This window comes from Phyllobates terribilis, unplaced genomic scaffold (assembly GCF_046119375.1).
Source record: "Phyllobates terribilis strain yellow unplaced genomic scaffold, ASM4611937v1 Scaffold_12__6_contigs__length_324123572, whole genome shotgun sequence".
Classification (NCBI taxonomy): domain Eukaryota; kingdom Metazoa; phylum Chordata; class Amphibia; order Anura; family Dendrobatidae; genus Phyllobates; species Phyllobates terribilis.
The window spans coordinates 42,421,391-42,439,551 of record NW_027362772.1 but is presented as its reverse complement, the minus strand read 5'-3'; the positions used below and the strand labels follow the sequence as shown (position 1 = coordinate 42,439,551).

General features: G+C 43.8%; 1 protein-coding gene across 1 annotated transcript in view; it reads left to right on the top strand.

Annotated features, from left to right (window-relative positions):
* Positions 1-242: 242 nt before the first annotated feature.
* The window catches only part of LOC141173021 (N-formyl peptide receptor 2-like), a 43,673-nt gene continuing 25,754 nt past the window's right edge, over positions 243-18,161 (top strand). The window contains exons 1-2 of the mRNA XM_073657648.1: positions 243-446; positions 4,744-4,812. Of these exons, the coding sequence (XP_073513749.1) occupies positions 4,757-4,812 (56 nt within the window). The 5' untranslated portion in view covers positions 243-446; positions 4,744-4,756. The remainder of the gene's footprint in view (positions 447-4,743; positions 4,813-18,161) is intronic.

The window sequence follows — 18,161 nt, the reverse complement described above, 5'->3', positions numbered from 1 at the left end:
CTAAAATACTTTGCACAACTGATTCCACAGTTTTTCTCTCTAAATCCGGTGACTTTTGTCTTCTGCTGCTATTGAGATAACGTTAGGTCCATCTGTAACCAATCGGTGGAGGCTGACAGAGGGCATGGACAGACTGACTATCGATAGAGTGGTGGCATTCCTTGTTCTTGTTTCTTCTTATTTCACTTTGTGTCCATTCACTTTAAATCTTGATTTTCTATTTTTCCACATTAAGGGCTTCAGCCGTTTCAGTATCTGATCATCTAATCACACAATAAGTCACACTAACTCAGATATGGATGTGCGGCCATATGATACACTCCCATCAGAGACTGATAACCGAGCAAACAATATTGTACTGCAATCATTCTCAGTAACACTGTGACAACTTTAGCCGTGGAGGAAAAGGGGAACGTTCTAAAATACCTTCGCTTCAAAAGTAGCCGGTAAGAGATCACTCTTCTTCTAATATGCATAATGAAAAGGGTTGTCCTGAAACTTGTCTGTTTCCTTCGAGATTTAGATTGGGCTGTATCTGGTAGTGTAGCACAGTGTTATCAATGTTAACAGGGCAGAGGTGCAATACTAAACACCAATTTACTTAGATCAAATTTTGGGAGTTTTTCTCAACTTCACCTTGGGTGCCAATACAAAATCTGCACCACGTTCACCCAGCTCTCATGTGCCAATCACAATACTGATGCATCCTTACGTGGTACAGGGCTTTTTGTGCTCCGGGGCTTGGGTGTGATTGTCATCTCTGCTCGCCCCTAACTGTATTCACAGGATTATCTGGAAGTAAGTGAAATGTGCCCCAATGGCTTCCCATAATTATATTCCTCTTTCTGGTAAAGAATCTTTCTCCACAGTTAGAAGATATTTATTATTTTCCAAATACAAAATGTGCATATTTTTTTAATTAAAAGAAAAAATACACTTCAATAGGCAAATTATCACTTTATTTCTGCTAGTTTTGGATAAAAATAGCAAAGAAGTTGTTTAAAACCAACCAAGATATTGTATAGAAATATAGGGTCCAATTCTATATAAACAACAAATTCAAAAAACCCATAAAACATATTTTATTTTAAGTTGCACTAAAATTAGGTATACACATACAACATAAAGATGCCAATAGTACAATTGCAGGGATAATTTAAAAAACAACAAAAGGGGTCAATAAGAGGAAGGGTGTTTGTGATCTAATTCATCCCACTTCAATTCCCTTCCAAACTGCGGAGGTTGACAACCTAATATAATGCGATATTTTGCCCCCACTCAAAGGTAGCTGTCCCTAAAGGCCCCTACTGCTATTGTGTCCTGTGTCAGATAGGAGGTACCCTGAAAAGACCTATATTAAACATATCATGTGGTGTGGTTGATAAATTGTGTAAACAAAGGTTTTTAGAGCATAAATTGGCCTATTCATGTGCGCCCATCAACCGCGGCAAGGTAACCTCCCTCTGTTTGGTAACTGCTCTATCCTACATGCCACTTTTGAGCTATTAGCCCAGAAGAAGACATGTTTGTCCATTTAGTTGTAAGCTTGTAGCCCAAAAGTGGAATGTAGGGTAGAGCAGTTACCCATCAGAGGGAGGTTACCTTGCCGCAGTTGATGGGCACACATGAATTGGACAATTTATGCACTAAACACCTCCGTTTCTTGTAAATGTTTAGATTTAATATTTTCATTGTTAAGACGTATCTTGGTCTATATGGAGTTCTGCAGAGTTATTTCTTTATATATTTTATGGTTACAGCACCTGGAACCAGTTCACACTTTTTTATTAGGTTTCTATTTTTTATAGAGCAGCAATATATTATAACAGTAATTTGCTCCTTATGAGATTTTCTTTCTTACTGGGAAACTGTTGGCACCATCCAACTCCTCCCAGAACCCCAAACTGCGCATTTGTAAGGTGCCCGAGCGATGTAGTCATGGGCAAGCTGCTGTGGCTCATGCACGTTCTGGCACCCTACAAGAAAATTGTGTCCCAGTCCCAGTGTGCTGTTAGGTGTGGGGGGGAATCACACTCAATTGTGGATCTCCTGGATCTGCTGCACACAATCCAGGGGACACCAAGTGCTTTTCAACAGTCAAACTTTTACAAAACAATTCACAGTCATAATAGTGGAGCATGTGGGAAAGGGCACAAAAGGTTACAGTCTTTCCCTTAGGTACCGGACATAACTTCAACACTAGCACTCATTCCTGATAGAGCATCCCTTCTCCTGGTGCCTGCACTACCTCAAGGCATCCCTCTTTACCAATGGCAGTGCACCCAGATTCTATCATCCTCCGCCTTTGAGGATCCATGTACATCTTCCCCTGCATGCCTGCTTGTGCAACATGCCCTATGGCCCCTACGCCAATCTCTAGGTTCCAGGTCCAAGGATTGGATACGCATGGAAGAGTTGTATGGCAACCAACTGCCCTCAGTGGTATGTCATTGTTGGTCCTAGCAGCCCACTTCACTTGAACTCCTCGAAGAACTTGCTCCAACCTTCCACTACTAACCACACATCCTCAGGAAGCACCTCTCCTTTTATTTATAATATGCCTCTCCCATCTGTGGGTTTGTACTTAACATTAACTGTTTCTTATCTCTTTGCAATCTATTACTAATGATCCATGTTCCCTTTTATCTTTAAAACACTCATCTTTATACACTGTCATTGGGTTTTCACATTTTCCCTGCTATTCTATACATTATCACAACACATTAGATTGTACATGGATTATACACATACACGTTAAATGCATAAAACACATACCACTGGTCACATTACTACAGTGTCCATTTTAGGACATGATCAGATATCAAAATCAAACATCAGAATGATGTCAGTTTGAGGCTAACTACCCTGTCTGAGAACTGATTTTGATGAGTGATTTTGATGAGTGATTCTGACAAGTGATTTTGATAAGTGATTTTGATGAGTGATTCTGACAAATGATTTTGACAAGTGATTTTGATGAGTGATTCTGACAAGTGATTTTGACAAGTGATTCTGACGAGTGATTCTGACGAGTGATTTTGATGAGTGATTCTGACAAATGATTCCAACGAGTGATTCCGACGAGTGACTTTGACGAGTGACTTTGACGAGTGACTTTTACAACTATAATAATAATAAAAAAAAAGTAACTGTTCGCTGATGGGACTTGAACCCAAAATTCTATGTCCCAAAGCCAGTGCACTAACCTATAAACTCAGTTGTTGAAAGATAATAATTCTATTTGGTTTTATGATTTTCAGTGCAAACTTGTGTAAAACTCATTGGGACTTATGCACAGACTGCAAGCAAGCCAAATTGAAATGATGTTTGATTTTGATGTGTGAGTCTGATGTGTGACTTTCTTCAAACATCAGAAACAGCATCACAATGACTTTTAGTCACCCTGAGTATTTTCATGGTTGATGTCATAAGACAAGAAAAGCTGCCAGCTTTTATCACTTGACTGGATAGTGCAATGGGAAGGCATCAGCCTTTCAAGCTACAGTGTTCTGGAGTTCAAAGCCTGATAGGAATAAGAATTTTTTTTTAAAAATTATGTCTATTTAGCACACAAACTACAGGGGTGTTTTACTTTTAATATCTGACACTGATTGTCATCCTGATGTGTTAAGAGTTTCAGACACACTGACTATTTGCATGGTAAATTACATAGCCAAAGTAAATTGGGGGGCAATAATTTACTACATATCTATTTCCAAGTGATTTTATATTTGCATAACTTCTTAAAGGGGTCTAATGATAAAATATCTCTATTGTAAATTTTTATTTCCATCCACCCAAGTACTGGCTGCAAACTCCCAATTTACTGTGGCTATGTAATTTACCATGCAAATAGACAGCGACCAGGCCTCTTTACTGTTGGCTGGGTGAATTGGGGCGTCTGTCCTGTGGGGGTGCACGTATATAGTGCTGGGCAACCCGCCTGATCTAATAGTATGGGCGTCATCAATAGGCTGCAAGCCAGACACTGTGCATCACACATATCTGTGTGACTGGCGTCCTAAGCAAATTGTATTGGTGTGCATGTATAATACTACACTGCCACCCCCTCCATGAATTGGTAGGTTAGTGAGTGGCTGTCTGCATCAGTATTCTGCACATGTGCTGCCCCCACCTTTATCATAGAGGCTTGCTGAATCCTGCAGTGCATTAGCAATCTGACTTGGTGTTGGTAAGGCATTATCTTTTACTGTAATGTTTTTTAAACTGTCAGTTACCAAGAACCAAGATGAGGGTGCAGCTAATCTTACTCCAGCGGCTTTATAGAACTATAAATTTCCCCGTTATGTAAGGTGGATACAAATGTGATTAAAGACCACTCTGAGGTTTTATTTATTGTTCCCTCTTTTAGCCATCAGTAATGTGTTCAAAACGTGTATTGCAATACTTACCAGTTGTCATCTTCTGCCATTTACAGCACTTTTCCAGTCTACTCCATTATGTGTCCGTATTTCTGACCTGCCTGTTCACTCAGCATCTTCTGTGTGGACCGGAGGTAATTTTTTAAGTGTTAGTCTATGAGACTCAGAATGAGGTAAGGAATGATGAAAGCAGCAAAAGACAATGACTGGTAATTTTTGTAATACACTTTCTACACACAATATTGATGGCTAACAGAAAAAACAATGACAAAAACTAAAACCGCTTGAGTGGTCCTTTATTAAAATGACATGATGAATAAATAACAGTCTGTTGTATTATTATTATTTATTTTTCTTGTAGGCAAATCCTCAGAATGGACACTGATGATGATAATCTGACCACATATAATGCAACTCTGGACTACAATTGGTAAGTTTATTTTCCTAATTCTTTATTTCTCATTAAATATCAATGCAGATTCCATTCACATCTATATCCGATCCTCTGCTCCGATTACATCAATATTAATAAGGATAAATCAGCTCTACCTGCAGTGCGATTATTCCTACCAAAATGCTGGAAAATTTGGTTAATTCATCATTTCTCCTGTTAAAGGGGTTGTCTGGTACTTTTTTTAAGTTGCCCAATGTATTCAGCATAAGTATCTCTGTAAATACCTTGTGTTACAGATAATGCCTGTGAGCGGCGCTATCAATGGCCGCTCACAGGCATCACTTAACCCCTGGCTGCAGCAGGCGCTGACATCCACTGACATCACGACAAGTCCAGGCTGCAGCCGAGGGTCCCTCTTCCGCGTTCCACCGGTGGCTGCTGGGTTGTGGGCAGGGTTATTTCCCTGCATCACACCCAGCGTTCACCGCGCTCTCTCCCTCTCCCCATTCATTGGGAAAGTGCGCAGTTGATGCTGGGTGTGACGCGGGGAATAGCCCAGCCCACAACCCAGCAGTCACCGCGGGGACCCCAGCGCTGAGTCACGCCTCACATATAGTGACATTAGAGGGGGGCACGTGATGCCTGTGAGCGGCTACCGATAGCGCTGCTCACATGTTTTATCAGCAACAGAAGGTATTTACAAATATGCTTATGCCCACATGCTGAATACATTGGGCAAATTAAAAAAGTATCGGACAACTTCTTTAAGGTCTTATGAACTTCCCCTGCAGTGATGAGGCTGTATACTGCACGTGTGCACATGATGATTCAGCCAATAAGTAGTGATGTCTACATATACTGTAGGCATGAGTCTACTGAGGCCATTGATTGGCTGTATCAGTCATGTGCACATGTGTAGTACTACATGTCATCACCACAGAGCAAGTGCATAATTCCCGAAACAAATAGAGCAACAGAGCGATAGCATGTGAGCAGGAGGTAAATTATCAGGTAGGTGAAAAATTGTATATAAATATATATACACAGTGTTCCAAATTATTATGCAAATAATATTTTCTCAGATTTTCCCAAATTACCTATATGAATTGCAGTCATTGTAATTTTCCAGTCAAATAACTATTAGTGTACAATTGAATGTTTTTTGTATAAACTGCCTATGATAACAGTATGTTTTTAAAAAAATAAAACACTCAAACTGCACTCAAAATGCATGTTCCAAATTATTATGCAAAGCAGAGTTTTCAACCTTTTCATTTTAATAAAGAACAAAAAAATGGTCATTTTTGAAATTATAAGCATTAGCAGGATATTACAAACTGAAATCAAACAGTTTTCAACTCAAAACTTTATTCTAGGTGATGTTACATTTGCACATAGGACCCCTTGTTCGAAAGGAGCTTCTGAACTCTCTCGTCCATTGAATTTGTCAGGTTTTGGGTGGTTTCTGCTACAATTGTTTTGCATGAGGAGAGAATACCCTCCCAGAGCTGTTGCTTAGATGTGAACTGCCTCCCGCCATCATAGATACTCCTTTTGATGATGCTCCAGAGGTTCTCAATGGGGTTAAGGTCAGGGGAGCATGGCAGCCACACCATAAGTTTGTCCCCTTTTATGCCCACTCCATCCATCTAGACCATCGAACTGTTTTGTTCACCGATGAGTGCTGTGCAACGCTCGATGGTCCAGATTGATGGAGTGGAGGATGGCTGGTTGATGGACACCCCATTCAAACACGGCTAAGGCGCCAACAAAGAGGAGGTGGAGTAATGTTTTGGGCTAGAATCATGGGGACAGAGATTGTCGGCCACTTTAGGATCCCTGAAGGGGTAAAGATTAGTGTTGAGCCACCCCCGTAGTGTTCGAGTTCGGTTCGGTTCGTCGAACACCCGTGTGTTCGCCGAACTGTTCGTCGAACTGTTCGTCGAACACCTTCGAACACCGTTAAAACCAATGGCAGGCAAACAAAAACACATAGAAACACATAGAAAACACCTTCAAAGGTGTCCAAAAGCTGACAAACTGCTCAGAAGACATAACTAACACATGGAAAAGTGACAAGTACATATAGTCATGCGAAAATAAAAGAGGTGGAGGAGTAAAAGGAGGGGGAGACACAGATATAGGCATGTCATGCCCTTCTAAAATCCAAAAAGTGAGAAGCCGACACGTTCAGTCCGCTCCTGCCCGTGCCACCTCCGTGTCGCCGGGTTTGTGCCAGAGCCGCGGTGAACCCTGACGGCCAGCCCCCCTCTCCCAATACTGGTGCCTGTCCGCTGGTGGGTCGAGCGAGCCCCCCTGTGGTGGAGGCAGCTCTAAGCTTTTTAATTTAAATTGTCTCTCTAATTTGAATGAATACACTTTAAATCCATTTACAAGGATCTATTGGAGGGCAAGTCTCATGCCAGCAGCCGCGTAATTCCAGCTCCAGTAGCGTCCACTAAAGCTGCTGCAGTTAAAAAGCTTTTATAAGGATCGAGCTCGGCTGTCCACCACAAGGCATCCTACTGTCAGTCCCAGCCCCTATGCCTTGGGGTGCCTCCTGATGCTCTTCACTAAGTATCCCATGGTCCCGAATCATTTCCTTTGAAAAAATTAAGTGTCTAAACTACAGGTGGTGTAGCTTGCTTAACGGCCGGGATAATCCGCTGACTAGCAGACACTGCTACTAGGCACAAAGTATTTCCTGGGCTAGATGCAGTTAAAAATTTGTAATTAGATACTCTCGTTGGATGCTGAGAAAGCATTCCATAGAGTCTCCTGGCACGCCATATATGATTCTCTTAAAAAGCTTGGGGTAGGGGTCTAGGGGACCCTTTTATAGCCAAAATCACGGCCCTGTATCGCAATACGTCACCTAGGCTGAAGATAAATGGAACTGTAGCACCCTGAGGGCTCGGTTGCTACAGAAGTATTGCACCTCACCCAGAGGTGTGATATCTCACTCTCAGGTAAGGATGGAGTGTGGATCAGGACCCGACACCTGCATGCATTACACCACATTGCCGTGGGGCAGGGCGACCAATATGCCCCTGAGATGGGCACGACAGTCCCTGTCCCTGGCTGGAGTGGAGGGAGGGAACACTGAGGAAGGGGAACCCTGTAGTGCAGGAGCAGGGAGGAAGCAGTTCCTGGGTGCATTGAGAAGGGAGTATAAAAGGTGGGCACCATCTTAGTTCAGTGCAGAGAAGTCTGAGCAGAAGTGGCAGGGAGCAGGGGCTCTGCATGAGCTCTGCTCCGGAGGCGGGCCTAGTAACAGAGGCCCAGGCCTGGAAGAGGGAGAAGGAAGGAAGAGGAGCGGAGAAGGCTCCAGGAACGAGGAATGAAGGGATCCCAGGGGTGCGGACGGGCGAGTCGCCACCGCACGCCAGAATCCACCTGCGTGGAGGGGTCAGGCCAAAGGGGGAGACCGGTCCCCGAACTAGTGGAGGCAGGAAACGACCCTCAGCTAGAAACCGGAGGCTCTGACATTTTATGTGGCGCAGCCCCTCGCTACACCCGCTAGGAAGGCACCACATAGGGTCAGGGAAATTGGCGCCAAGTTTACCAAGAAGAGGCCCGAGGCAGCCGGACAGAAGTGTTGGTAAGAAAGGCCAGACATAGGACACACAAAGGGGGTCCTGTGAAGTGCTCCAAAGTTATCTGGGAGCTGTCTGAGCCCCTCACCTGGTGAGCACAGTACGACGAGGGCAGCCGTTACCTGCAGACGTGGTCTGGATAATAAGAACTGTGAGTAAAGGCCCTGGACTGCATCACTGACTCCGTGTCGTTACTGCTGCTGCCCTGCACCATCACCCCCATCCTCCGCATACACTGCCCTGAGGCTATACTCCTCCTGTGGGGAGTTATGCTACGCTCTGCTGCACCCACAACACCAGCCTCAGCGGTCTGCCCTGTAGCAGCGGTTCACTCTGACCGCAATCCACGGGTGGCGTAGTCGGACATTTAAACATCAAAACCACATAAATAGTTCCGCCACTGGTTTGACCGCCCTGAGCCACGGAACCGGGTCGCCGCCACGAAGACTACAACCACCAGCATCCACCAAAAAGGGTCCGGCTCCGGGTGTCCCAAGGCCCAGGGGGTGCGTCAGAACATTTTCATCACCTTTCACAATCACCAATGGGACAAGGCAGGGATGTCCTCTGTCCCCTCTCTTATACATCCTAGTGACAGAGCACCTGCTCTCATCAATTCGCCATAACCCCAATATTAGGTGGATTGAGGTGGGAGGCACCGAGTACAAGTGCTCTCTATTTGCTGATGATGTCCTAATATATATCACTCAATCACATATATCCATCCCTGCTTTTATGGCTGAAATAGATCACTTTGTTACATGGTCAAATTTTAAAATCAATGCAGCGAAGTCTGAGGCCCTCGATGTCTCCCTCCCCAAATCCATATAGGATTCCATCCAGTCCAACTTTCCCTTTGCCTGTCCCTCACAGGGTATCAAATACTTAGGAATTCCTATTCATAGAGACCTCTCCCATCTATGTTATCTTAATTTTGGGCCCTTTATTGAACAGCTCCATACAGACCACGGTTGGCAAGTTAGAACTGTAAGATTCACTACGTGAACCGCTGGTGTTTTGTGGAAAAGCACATGTACACTGCGTTCCAAATTATTATGCAAAAAGTGTTTAGGAGTGATAAGGGAAGAATTTGTTTGTTTGTCAGTTAAACTCATTGATGGTGATGTGTGTCAGGGCTCTTTATATCACTGTAAGCAATTGCAGACACCTGTGCTAATTAGTTTGGCAGGTGTGTCCAATGAAAGGCAAGACTACTTAAGAAGGCTCTCTCACATTATTAAGCAGCCTACATTTTCTGCCAAAATGGGAAAGAAAAAGGATGTGTCGGCTGCTGAGAAGCAACAAATTGTGGAGTGTTTAGGTCAAGGCATGACTACAATCAACATTGTGCGATGATCAGGATTAGAGATGAGCGTTGTTCTACTCGAACTGTTTGCCAATCTCAAATTCGACCTGTTTTGGGCGGTGTTCGAGCCGGTCGGCGAACACGAACAATTTGAGAAAAATTCGGCTGTTCGAGGTTATGTTCGATAACTGTTCGTGCACCAAAATCATAACTGGATTTTTTCTCAGTAATGATGAAAATTAATGTTAATACGCAGTTTGAGTGTACAGCGGGGCGGGGGGAGGGGCAGGGGATGGATCTCTGCAGGAACAATGAAGATCTCCATTTTTTTTTCTCTTTCCCGCATTTGCAGTGGGGAGGTGCAATCTGTCAGCCTATCAGCAGCGCACACACGGAGCGAAGTGCTTTTTTTCACACAAGCAAGGGCATGTGTGATTGGCAGTGTATGTCACATGTCCTTGCCCTATAAGACCAAGCCATTTTCCCCGTCGCCACCATTTTCTCACTGCTGCAGCTGCGTGTTAGACGGCACCGCTGTTGCTGTGTGCGATATACCTTGTTAATTTCAAGACAATTTTCGCACAAATATACAGATAGCTTGGGAGTAGGGAATAGTTGTGATTGCAGTCCTTTTAAGGACTAGGTTACAGCATTTCCTACGACTTTTATCAGGCAGGTCTGTGCTCTTAAATAGATAGATTGTGGGAGTAAAGACTAATTGTAATTGGAGTCCTTTTCAGGACTAGGTTACATCAGTTCCTATCAGTTTTTGCCAGGCAGGTCTGTGCCAGTGCTGTGCAAGTTTTTTTCACAGCATTTGGTTGAATCTAGCAAAGCTAACCCTTTTTGGCCTATTGCAGAGTGTGTTAGTCAGTGGAGTAGCCTATCTGTGTTGCAAGATATACCACCTGTGTATAGAATACCAATTTTTTTACTGCACCTAGTGAAGTAAAATCTTTTGGGCATAGCATCATTCTATTAGTCCATCTATACTGACCTCCATCAGGTTGCAAACTGAATATAATTTTTTTCTGCATCTAGCTCTGAAAAAATATTTGGGCTTCTAGCGGTGTGTGGGACTTGGTCTATTAGTCCATCTATACTGACCTCCATCAGGTTGCAAATTAAAAATAATTTTTTTCTGCATCAAGCTCTGAAAAAATATTTGGGCTTCTAGCAGTGTGTGGGACTTGGTCTATTAGTCCATCTATACTGACCTCCATCAGGTTGCAAATTAAAAATATCTTTTTTCTTCATTTATCTCTGAAAAAATATTTGGGCTTCTAGCAGCGTGTGGGACTTGTTCTATTAGTCCATCTATACTGACCTCCATCAGGTTGCAAATTAAAAATAATTTTTTTCTGCATCTAGCTCTGAAAAAATATTTGGGCTTCTAGCAGTGTGTGGGACTTGGTCTATTAGTCCATCTATACTGACCTCCATCAGGTTGCAAATTAAAAATAATTTTTTTCTGCATCTAGCTCTGAAAAAATATTTGGGCTTCTAGCAGTGTGTGGGACTTGGTCTATTAGTCCATCTATACTGACCTCCATCAGGTTGCAAATTGAATAAAAAAAATTTCTGCATCTAGCTCTGAAAAAATATTTGGGCTTCTAGCGGTGTGTGGGACTTGGTCTATTAGTCCATCTATACTGACCTCCATCAGGTTGCAAATTAAAAATAATTTTTTTCTGCATCTAGCTCTGAAAAAATATTTGGGCTTCTAGCAGTGTGTGGGACTTGGTCTATTAGTCCATCTATACTGACCTCCATCAGGTTGCAAATTAAAAATAATTTTTTTCTTCATTTAGCTCTGAAAAAATATTTGGGCTTCTAGCAGTGTGTGGGACTTCTTCTATTAGTCCTTCTATACTGACGTCCAGCAGGTTGCAAATTGAATATAATTTTTTTCTGCATCTAGCTCTGAAAAAATATTTGGGCTTCTAGCGGTGTGTGGGACTTGGTATATTAGTCCATCTATACTGACCTCCATCAGGTTGCAAATTAAAAATAATTTTTTTCTGCATCTAGCTCTGAAAATATATTTGGGCTTCTAGCAGTGTGTGGGACTTGGTCTATTAGTCCATCTATACTGACCTCCATCAGGTTGCAAATTAAAAATAATTTTTTTCTGCATCTAGCTCTGAAAAAATATTTGGGCTTCTAGCAGTGTGTGGGACTTGGTCTATTAGTCCATCTATACTGACCTCCATCAGGTTGCAAATTAAAAATAATTTTTTTCTTCATTTATCTATGAAAAAATATTTGGGCTTCTAGCAGCGTGTGGGACTTGTTCTATTAGTCCATCTATACTGACCTCCATCAGGTTGCAAATTAAAAATAATTTTTTTCTGCATCTAACTCTGAAAAAATATTTGGGCTTCTAGCAGTGTGTGTGACTTGGTCTATTAGTCCATCTATACTGACCTCCATCAGGTTGCAAATTAAAAATAATTTTTTTCTTCATCTAGCTCTGAAAAAATATTTGGGCTTCTAGCAGTGTGTGGGACTTGGTCTATTAGTCCATCTATACTGACCTCCATCAGGTTGCAAATTGAATAAAAAAAATTTCTGCATCTAGCTCTGAAAAAATATTTGGGCTTCTAGCGGTGTGTGGGACTTGGTCTATTAGTCCATCTATACTGACCTCCATCAGGTTGCAAATTAAAAATAATTTTTTTCTGCATCTAGCTCTGAAAAAATATTTGGGCTTCTAGCAGTGTGTGGGACTTGCTCTATTAGTCCATCTATACTGACCTCCATCGGGTTGCAAATTAAAAATAATTTTTTTCATCATTTAGCTCTGAAAAAATATTTGGGCTTCTAGCAGTGTGTGGGACTTGTTCTATTAGTCCTTCTATACTGACGTCCAGCAGGTTGCAAATTGAATATAATTTTTTTCTGCATCTAGCTCTGAAAAAATATTTGGGCTTCTAGCGGTGTGTGGGACTTGGTCTATTAGTCCATCTATACTGACCTCCATCAGGTTGCAAATTAAAAATAATTTTTTTCTTCATTTAGCTCTGAAAAAATATTTCTGCTTCTAGCAGCGTGTGGGACTTGTTCTATTAGTCCATCTATACTGACCTCCATCAGGTTGCAAATTAAAAATAATTTTTTTCTGCATCTAGCTCTGAAAAAATATTTGGGCTTCTAGCAGTGTGTGGGACTTGGTCTATTAGTCCATCTATACTGACCTCCATCAGGTTGCAAATTAAAAATAATTTGTTTCTGCATCTAGCTCTGAAAAAATATTTGGGCTTCTAGCAGTGTGTGGGACTTGGTCTATTAGTCCATCTATACTGACCTCCATCAGGTTGCAAATTAAAAATAATTTTTTTCTGCATCTAGCTCTGAAAAAATATTTGGGCTTCTAGCAGTGTGTGGGACTTGGTCTATTAGTCCATCTATACTGACCTCCATCAGGTTGCAAATTAAAAATAATTTTTTTCTGCATCTAGCTCTGAAAAAATATTTGGGCTTCTAGCAGTGTGTGGGACTTGGTCTATTAGTCCATCTATACTGACCTCCATCAGGTTGCAAATTAAAAATAATTTTTTTCTGCATCTAGCTCTGAAAAAATATTTGGGCTTCTAGCAGTGTGTGGGACTTGGTCTATTAGTCCATCTATACTGACCTCCATCAGGTTGCAAATTGAATAAAAAAATTTTCTGCATCTAGCTCTGAAAAAATACTTGGGCTTCTAGCGGTGTGTGGGACTTGGTCTATTAGTCCATCTATACTGACCTCCATCAGGTTGCAAATTAAAAATAATTTTTTTCTGCATCTAACCCAGCCAATAGTTTTGGCCTAATACCACAGTTTGGCCACTCAGCTCTGCTCGGTTACCATCCATTGTTTTTTTGTGCAAACAACTCCAGAGTTGTGAATTAGTTAACCACCAAAATGAGTGGAAAAAGGCCTGCTGCTGGTGGAAAGGGGAATAGGCGTGTTGGGAAGGGGAAAAAAGGTTGTGTCCGTGGGGTAGGTGCAGAAGAAAGACCATCTTCCAGCCAAACTAAAATGTCTACTTCTTTTAGCGGACAATGTGATAAGATCCCTTTCTTACGGCCACACCAATCGCTACAAATTCCAGATGAGGCACAAAAACAGCAGGTGCTTCAACGGATATCAAGTGCTCCTTTAAGTGGGCTCTCCTCCACATCAACTTCAACATCACAAATACTCCAGTCCTCAAAGTTGTCACCCAAATCGCACTTGCTTCCTCACAGCTCCCAAATCTCCAGCTGCCCGTCTGAGTATGAGGTAGAACAGATGGTTGAGTCTGCAGAGCTGTTTACTCATACTATAGCCTGGGAATCAGAGGTCGACTCCAGCGCTTCTGTGAATCCAGACGAGGAAATGATCTGCACTGATGCCCAGAATCTTTATGAGTCGGATCCAGGACCAGACGCAGAAGGTTCTGACCATAATGTAGACCCTCATTCCCAAACTGTAACTCCTGTTGGTGGAGACAATGAGGAAGACGATGATAAGACTCAAATACCTGATTGGAGCGACAACTTTAGTTTTTTGTCAGGGCAGGAACAGGTTGGCTCTGAGGACGATGGGTGTGATAACGCACAGGGTGATGATGATGAGGTCGGAGATCCCACTTACTGTCAACCCACAGTCAGCCAAGAGATGAGGTCAGCAGAGGAGGTGGAGGAAGATGCTAGAGACGACGAGGTCAGGTTGCGCCTTCCTGGACAGAGACGTAGTACTGGAAGCATGTCAACAACTGCATCCTCAAACACAACTCTGCCTCTCACCACAAGTCGTGGTGGCTCTTCAGGTCGCATGGGTGCTAAGCCTTGCATAGCCTGGGCATTTTTTCAGATCGATAAAGATGACCCAACTCGTGTTATCTGTAACATTTGTCAGCAAAAGCTAAGTAGAGGCCAAAAAATACAAAGTTTGAGTACTTCATGCATGAACCGGCACATGGACATGAAGCATAAGTTGCAGTGGGAAGCTCAGTGTGCTACAATGTGGTCTAGCCGGCCGGGCCAACCACCGTCTGCCATATCTTGTGCATCCGCGGCCTCTTCATCCTCTGTGACTGAGGGGACAGCAGTCACACCTGTTTTGGGGCGCAGACCTGCCACCTCTTTACCCGCAACAGCCAGCGTGATTGGCAGGTCATCATTTTCTTTGGAGGTGGTAACACCAGCTGGTCTTGAGCGCTGTCCGACATCGATAGCACCACCTTTGGATCAAGGCAACCTAACATGTCCGCCGGCATCTTCCTCACAGACCGGCAGTTTGCCGGGGACACCCTTATCAACCCCGTCTAAGCACAATAGCCAGCCCTCGGTCCTTCAGATGTGGACAAGTAAAATACCATTTCCTCCTAGCCATGAGAAAGCTAAGAGGTTGAATTTCACCATCTGCAAGCTCTTGGCTACAGAAATGCTGCCTTTCCGCCTGGTGGACACAGAGGATTTTCGAGACCTTATGTCCGTCGCAGTGCCCCAGTACCAGATGCCCAGTCGGCACTACTTCTCAAAGAAAGGTGTGCCTGCGCTCCACCAGCATGTCGCACACAACATCACCGCTTCTTTGAGAAACTCTGTGTGTGACAGGGTGCATTTCACCACAGACACTTGGACGAGTAGGCATGGACAGGGGCGTTACATGTCGCTGACTGGGCACTGGGTAACTATGGTGACAGCAGGACAAGGGGCTGCTGTCCAAGTCTTGCCGTCCCCACGAGTTGTGCGTCAATCCTCTTTATGTCATTTTTCCTCCACTGCTTCTGCCTCCTCAACCTCCTCTCGGTCTTCCACCTGCACCCAAAGCCTGTCTGGTCATGCCACAAGCTTTCTAACTGCGCAGAAGGGATCCTGCACACCTCCTTACTATGCTGGCAGTAGGGCTCAACGTCATCAGGCGGTTTTTACATTGAAATGTCTGGGAAATGTGAGTCACACAGCTGAGGAGTTGTGGTCAGCTCTGGAGAACCAATTTCATGAATGGTTGTCTCCACTGGACCTGAAACCAGGGAAGGCCGTGTGCGACAATGCTGCAAACCTGGGTGCGGCCCTTCGCCGGGGCAATGTCACACACGTGCCTTGTATGGCTCATGTGTTGAACCTGGTTGTCCAGCAATTTTTAGCCCACTATCCCAGACTAGATGGCCTTCTGCAGAGGGCACGGTCGCTGTGTGCTCACTTCCGCCGTTCGCATCCCGCAGCTCAGCGACTTACATCTCTACAGAAGTCGTTGGGCCTGCCACTTCACCGGCTAAAATGCGATGTGCCTACCCGGTGGAATTCAACTCTGCACATGTTGCAGCGACTGTGGCAGCACCGACAAGCCCTGGTGCAATACGTTCTGACGTATAGCCTGGGCCAACGAGATTCAGAGGTGGGGCAAATCACGCTGGAGGAGTGGTCTCAGATCAGGGACCTATGCACCCTTCTGCACAGTTTTGAAATGGCGACGAAGATGTTTAGTGCTGACGATGCCATTATCAGCATGACTATTCCGGTGATTTACATGCTGGAGCACATGTTAAACAGAATTCGGAGTCAGGTGGTGGCACAAGAGGAGGTGGAGGAAGTAGAGGAGGAGGAGTTGTATGCGGAAGGGCTAACATCTGCAAGGTCCAGACGGTCGGCAGCACCAAGGCGGCAGGCATGTGAGGGTGGGGGAGATGGTTTAACCAGGGCGCATGGTAGCAGCCAAACTAGTGAGGAAGGTGCAGGAGCCCAGGAAGAAGTGGAGGACGAACTGATGGAAGACTCATCAGATGAGGGAGACCTTGATCACATTTCTGTTGTGCGAGGTTGGGGGGAGAGGACAGAGGAAGGAAGCATGATTGTTACCTCGCCACCAACACAACAGGGACTTGGTGCTCCTGGATGCGCAACACACATGAGTGCCTTCTTGCTGCACTACCTGCAACATGACCCTCGAATTGTGAGAATTAGAAATAATCCTGACTACTGGGTTGCCACACTGTTAGATCCCCGGTACAAAAGTAAATTTGCAGAAATTATTCCTGCCATAGAAAGGGATGCACGCATGCAGGAGTATCAGCAGAGACTGTTGCAGAATCTTACATGTGCTTTTCCACAAAATACCAGTGGTGCACGTAGTGAATCTCACAGTTCCAACTTGCCAACCGTGGAACCGTCAAGTGTTCAGCACTCAAACCGTAACAGAACCACAGTATCTGCTGGTAACATCAATTTTGCGGAATCATTTCACCACTTTTTTAGCCCATCCTTTGCAAGGCCACAGGAGACAAGAAGTCTGACACATAGTCAACGCCTAGAGACGATGGTACAGGAGTATCTCCAAGTAAACATTGAAGCCACGACTGTGTCACTGGACCCTTGCTCTTTTTGGGCTTCCAATCTGGATAAATGGCCGGAGCTAGCCACTTACGCCTTGGAGATCTTGTCATGCCCCGCAGCCAGCGTTCTGTCTGAACGTGTGTTCAGCGCTGCTGGTGGTGTGCTGACGGATAAGCGCACGCGGCTCTCCACTGATAATGTAGACAGACTCACGTTCATAAAGATGAACAAATCATGGATCCGAAACGACTTTTCTACCCCTGTGTCATCCTGGGGAGAGTAAAAGCTTGATGATTGGTTAAAATCACCCTACCAACCGTTTTAAGCTTTCAAATTACTAATCATGTTTATCTGTATCTTGACCTGAAAATAATTTGGGCTTTGTAGCAGTGTGCAGCACTGATCCTATTAGGCCATCTATAATAAGCTTCACCAGATTTAAAATTAAAAATAATTTTTAGCTGCATCTAGCCCGGAAAATAATTTTGGGGCTCCGAGATGCGCAAGACACATAAGTGCCTTCTTGCTGCACTACCTGCAGCATGACCCTCATATTGTCAGAATTCGAAGTAATCATGACTACTGGGTTGCCACACTCTTAGATCCCCCAAACTTTTCGATCAACCTTTTCATTTTAATAAAGACCAAAAAAATTGTCATTTTTGAAATTATAAGCATTAGCAGGTTGTTAGAAACTGAAATCAAACAGTTTTCAACTCAAAACTTTATTCTAGGTGATGTTACATTTTCACATAGGACCCCTTGTTCGAAAGGAGCTTCTGAACTCTCTCGTCCATTGAATTTGTCAGGTTTTGGATGGTTTCTGCTTCAATTGTTTTGCATGAGGACAGAATACCCTCCCAGAGCTGTTGCTTAGATGTGAACTGCCTCCCGCCATCATAGACACTCCTTTTAATGATGCTCCAAAGGTTCTGAATGGGGTAGAAGTCAGGGGAGCATGGGGGTCACACCATAAGTTTGTCCCCTTTTATGCCCATATCAGCCAGAGATGCAGATGTTTTATGTGCAGCATGAGATGGTGCATTATCATGCAGAAAAATGATCTTGCTGTGAAATACACGGTTCTTCTTCTTGAACCATGGCAGGAAGTGCTGTTTGAGAAAATCCACATACATTATGGAGTTCATCTTTAGCGCCTTCAGGGATCCTAAAGGGGCC